At 36.7% G+C, this 6,114-nt stretch overlaps 1 protein-coding gene across 1 annotated transcript; it reads right to left on the minus strand.

Annotated features, from left to right (window-relative positions):
• Positions 1-311: 311 nt before the first annotated feature.
• On the minus strand, positions 312-4,367 carry LOC125677472 (biliverdin reductase A-like). The gene is made up of 8 exons (XM_048915551.2): positions 4,111-4,367; positions 3,337-3,464; positions 3,001-3,117; positions 2,815-2,912; positions 2,616-2,717; positions 1,146-1,320; positions 913-1,037; positions 312-475 (listed from the first exon to the last, which is right to left on the minus strand). The coding sequence occupies exons 1-8, from the start codon at positions 4,111-4,113 to the stop codon at positions 339-341; spliced, it is 885 nt and encodes a 294-aa protein (XP_048771508.2). The 5' UTR covers positions 4,114-4,367; the 3' UTR covers positions 312-338.
• Between the last annotated feature and the right edge of the window lie 1,747 nt (positions 4,368-6,114).

The raw sequence follows: 6,114 nt of genomic DNA on the forward strand, positions 1-6,114 counted from the left end.
ACCTGATAACATATCATTTTTGTAATAAAAATGCCCTGAGAAGCATAAAAGGAATTTGATAAACTTTGATTATAACAACATTTAAAAAATATACAAATATTTCCCCTATACATGTGTATGTATATATATATATATATATATATATATATATATATATATACACACACACACACACGACTCTAAAAGTGCGATGGTCTGCGTCAAAGTGCGATGGTTTGTTAACGTTACGGACACCAAAGTGCGATGATATATTGTACGATTTTCATGTTCCACATGCAAAATTTACGTACCAACAACTATCCAAACAAAACACAGTTATGTAATATTTTATTCAGAAGTTATAGTTTCGGCTCTGTGAATCGATGCACATCCTCTGCTAGTTCTAAAGCCCGGATCGTTCTGGTTTTCATTCCCTCGTCTATTTGACCACTGTTAACTTCCTCCATAAACATGTAGAAGTCCTTCATGAACAAGCCTGCATAACAAGGGGAAGCATAAGAATCCTCCAAAACCGAGATCAAGTCACATAGCACTTCGCATTTACATCTTTCATTTTATACTAGTCTACCGTTACATTCATCGTCGGAAACCCACGGCTGATTACGCTTCGTTCCTCTGATGGAGAGAAGAATGAAACGTAATCAGTCGTGGGTTTCCGACGATGCGTTACCTTCTTAAAAATACTTTTCAAAATACTGTAAACAGCCTTGTTTTTCGCTGTAGATTAATTTTCGCGGTAGACCAAATAACCGTGGGATTAAAACCACAATGAATAGGACAATCCAGAACATTCATATCGCAGTGAAAATTAAAGCCATGAATTCAAACTTGAATTTCGACAAGAAACCCTGAATAGAACCAAGAGGGAATTTAAAGATGTATACAGTTATCGGTTAGTAGAGAGTTGGGTACCCGGTTTAGCTCCTGGTGTTTTTGACGTTCTGAGGTTAAAATCACTCCCATCCTGTAGTTGAAAAGTGATGGATTTTTCTCTTCCTTTAAAATCTTTGGATCGATTAACTGTAATGGTGATTGTTCTGTTTTGAAAAAAAAAATCAAGTATCGTTTATTAGCACCTGAGCAGTACTGAATGCATATGTTTGAAATAAAATCAAAGCATTCATTTTACATACTCAGTATATCACCTTTTGTCTGACGTCTCTAGTCTAGCTACAGCTTCAAAACTGGACTCCGTTTTACTCAAAGCTCCGCCTACTGCGTTCACGTCACCACATAAATGACAGGCGGATTCCACCAATGAAATGCTCCTTACAAAAGGAATCCCCGATTTATTATCCTCAACCCATCCATTATATCCTCCTGAAACAAAGAAAACATTCTAATGTAAATCTGTTTTCTTTGATATATAAAACAAGATGTTCTGAAAAAGTTTAGTTTTGTAAGCTATGTGCACAGTTGTATCTATAATTTCGGCTCATTTCAATATCCTTGGCTGATAGAAAAATAATTCATCCAGTCAGTCATATAAACCTCAGGATGGATAACCCAATGCTGTATAAAGTTAAAATGTGATGTGATCTTTTTTACCCCCCCCCCCCGAAAATGTATACCGAGTATGAAAAATAAAAGATCCACAAGGCGAGGGCATATCCCTAGCCTCGCAATGAGTGTTTGTACAAGATTTTCTATGAAGTCCCGTTGTAACCTTGACCTTTGATCCCGAAATTAATAGGGTTCTTCCTCTCTTGATAACAAAGTTACATGTGAAGTATCAAGTATCGAGAACAAAATGTGGTCTGCAGAGTTCCAATAAGCTTTTTCTATCAAGTCAACATAGTACATATGTAACCCTGCCCGTTGGTTCCCAAATCATTGGGTTCTTCCTCTCTTCATAATAAAGATATATGTGAAGTAAGAAATCAATCGAGCAAAGTCTGTGGCATGCAGAGTGTCTATAAGCTTAGCGTACGCGCACACACTCCCACATACTTACCCAACCACGATCGGTCCAGTTTCTATATCTCCTCTTGCAATGAATTGCGAGGGGATAATAACTCAAAAATGTCAATTTCCTTATTGTTGCAAAAGTTGTGAAACATAGATTTCGTCAAAATTTTGAAAAACGACACAAAGTGCCATATTTGTGAAAGTAATATTGGTAACAAAACAGAATACTTTTTATGATGTATGGTAAAGTCGGTGAAATTATTTTATGTTTACGTTACAAGTAAGTTCTCAATCCAAAATGAATTCGCTCGAATCTACTGTCAGACTTAAAATTAAGTATCTCTGACAGTTAAATGTTGTTCTTTGTTCTTCGGAATTATGACAAATTAACAAAACTAAGTTAAAGTTATACTATTGATAAATGCGGAAAGTGCATAAACACCATTCAGAAAAATTAAATAATTAATTTACACATGTAATATACCTGGTATGTTAAATAGGATATACATGTCCATACATTACATTCATATTTATTTAATAAGCAATATTGTTGGTTTTCTATAGAAATATTATCTAAATTATACTTCTTCTTGTTAACAATGCCTTCCGGGGTCCTTGATTGGTCAATAAAATATCTTGTATCATGCAGTGTACATACAGAATTACTATTGAGATCTGTTGGGGAAAAAAATGGATGTTACACCGACCTCTCAGTGAAATGTCACAGTGCGTCCACGGAGTGCTGCAGCTCCCAAGACGTTCCTTGTAGTCGTTAATCAAACCGATGTTTTCCCCATGAAGAATAACCCCTAAATCGTGCAAACATTTCATTCAAGAATCATGTACATGGTACAGACACTGAAATATGTGATTAAATTCGATTTACAGTAAAATTGACCGACTTGCCTTTCTTCTCCGCCAAATCAAAAAATTCTCTGGCAACATTTGACGACAAGGCCAAAGGAAATTCACATAGAACGTGTTTCCCGCTCTCTAGACCTCTCCTGTTATAGACAGGCACACATATAAAAAACAAACGAACAAGAAACATCTGAATAAAAGTAATTCTATCTCTCTTTCTCCTATGTATACCTGACTTGCGGTTCATGCAGCTCGTTTTCTGTACAGACCAGAACAGCGTCAATGTCGGTTCTAGTAAAAACCTCGTCCTCCGTCAACTGTTGGGTCCCCTCAATCTCCAAAGTACGTCTTTACCAAAGCAAAAAAGTCCATACAATGTATTACTATACATGAATAAGTTATAATAAAATTGTGTATAAAGGAGTGTGAAAGATTGTTTTTAAAAATTGTCGGGTTTTTTTTTGGGGTGTGTGTATTTTTTTATTTTTTTTTACTTTTTCTGCTCAGTTTAATAAAAACGTTTACAATGAGAGAGAGAGAGAGAGAGAGAGAGAGAGAGAGAGAGACCTGGACACAAATCCTTTCAGACACCACAGTATGTCCTTGTGTGTTGTATATTGCAGTAGATCCCTGACACGAACACGTCCCGCGGTCCCCAGACCAATGACAGCAATCCCATACACCTTACTGTTCATCTGAATTCCATAATGATAATTATTAGATTGTTCATCTGAATTCCATAACGATAATTTATTAGATTGTTCATCTGAATTCCATAACGATAATTTATTAGATTGTTCATCTGAATTCCATAACGATAATTTATCGATTGTTCTCCAGAATTTCATGATATAAATATCATTAGATTGTTCATCTGAATTCCATAACGACGATAATCATTAAGTGGCTCATTTGAATTCCATAATAATATCATTAGGCGGCTCACAGGAACTTTATAACGATGATAATCATTATCACTATATCAGATGGTTCACCAGAATTCCATTACAGTTACCTGGCTCATTTGAATTTCATATAATATCACTAGGTGGCTAACCATAATTTCATAACGATAATATTATTAGGCATTGTGAAATTATTCGTATAGCCTGGTACATAAAATAATTAAATGAATTATATTCCTAAAGCTTGATCGGACAGCAGTTTTTATTCATGACATAAACAGACCGCCTTAATTCAGTTTGGTTTCGTAATCGCTGTGCACACGAGTTGTAATGACTATAGGCCTATATAAGAATTGACAGAATTTATGAAATAGTCGTAATATTTATATTATACTAAGGACCTTACAAATGACCATAAAACATTACTATGCCTTACCATATGCTTCTCACGTGACAATTTAACGTCTGTCAAGTTCTCAGTCCCAAGCACAGTCTCTGGTCCCAAGGCCACCTTAATAGGCAGATCACGTGCGTCGATGTGTCACATTAGAACTGAAGTTTAGGTATACTCCAGATGTTTTCAAATATCATCCTCGCTAGAACGGCCAATGCAGTCTCCTCAAAACAACTTCAAGCAAATTAGACAGTGAACGAGCAACATCCGTGTATGATATGCCAGGAGGGTCAATATTTGATACAATGCACGAATACTCAACGTCTCTAGTTGAATAAACCTTCAATGTTCATTGGCTAGTTTTTATCCCTCATTATGAATTCTACATGATTGGATTGTTGTATAAACTGTGTATGTATATGTTTCATTGTGCAAACAAATTCATCGTCATTTAGTGAATTATAAATTAGAGTATTTCAGTGTACACATTGGTTCTTATGGTGTCTGGATAGGGCCATGTGCAATTTAACGCCAACACACAACACGCCGTCGCGCTATCACGCCGTCGCGCTAACACACAACACGCCGTCGCGCTATCACGCTAACACCCGTCGCGCTATCACATAACACGCCGTGGTGCTATCACTCTAACACACCGTCGTGCTATCACGCTAACACACAACACGCCGTCGCGCTAATACACAACACGCCGTCACGCTAATTTAATACGCCGTCGCGCAATCACACAACACGTCGTAGCGCCAAACTCCCCGTCGAGGCCTCATTACGTCACCTACGAATAGACCTCTCCTACGTGACGCAGCACAATATACAGATTTGTATATTGTGAGTCTGCGATTATCACGCAGGCAAATAACACTAAAGAAGTAGTTCGCAGTTAAACGTTTGAAGATATTGATATTAAGAGCATTAATATAAAAGTATGGATTTTATTTTAAACATAAATTATCAAAAGATCATTAAAACGTAGGGAGACTCTGTTCAAATTACGGTGTAAAGTAATGAACTTGATGTTTACGTTCTTGTTTTGAAAGTTGTTTACGTTTGACGTTATGTTCATTCTAGTGGAAGTTTGGCCGTAGCGCTATCACGCTATATACACAACACGCTGTTGTGCTGTCAAGCTAACACGCTGTCGTGCCATTGCGCTAATACACAATCGAACGGTGTGTTGTGTGTTAGCGTGACAGTGCGACGGTGTGTTGTGTATTGGTGCCAATCTCGCAATACATGTGTATGTGAAGCTTGCGTAACGCGCCCTCTGGTGAGTAAGGTCTAGATCCGCCACTGTTTGTGGGTTTAGTAACTTGTAAGTGGACTTGTACATGGACCTGAACTGGTAAATATTTTAAATCCTCTGAAGAGAAATCCTTGGTTTTCATGTTCAGTAAAAAATTCAACATCCCTTTTCATCCTCCTTCACTTTTGAGACACTCTAAATAAACATTGGTTTTTTGGATATTATCCCCCAGGTGTGCCCTATCAAAATACTTCTAAGTGCCCTTGACTTTTTGACCTACATGAATATAATGAGGATCATTCACAAATCATACAAACTCCTCATGTGAGATTTTATTGCTTAAGATCAAATACTATTCGAAATATCATACGAAAATCACGGTGTTAGACAGACTGAAGTGGGAACAAATTATTCCAAAGCTGTCCATTAATTGAAATCACGCCCGTGACAGGTCCTTAAATATATCATTTTGGTTGCTTTTGCAATAAATTTTCATCACGATGCCCATTGCTAAGCGACAGAAAACTAATAATTTTGGGACTCTGACAATGTACTGTTTGATTAATTTATAAATCTATACAACAATTACTTTAAATTATTGATTAGATTTTAATATTTTCAATTTCTGAGAATTGAGAAGGTGAGATTTGGGCAATTTTTCCTTTGATACTCCTGAAATACTGTCTGAAAAGTATGACAGTCCCCTCAGTTTTCTCCGGCAGAGTCTGCATTGTCACATAAATAAGAGGGCTTCAAGTATACTGATGCAAAATAAAATGTAACAC

This window comes from Ostrea edulis, chromosome 3 (assembly GCF_947568905.1).
Source record: "Ostrea edulis chromosome 3, xbOstEdul1.1, whole genome shotgun sequence".
NCBI lineage: Eukaryota > Metazoa > Mollusca > Bivalvia > Ostreida > Ostreidae > Ostrea > Ostrea edulis.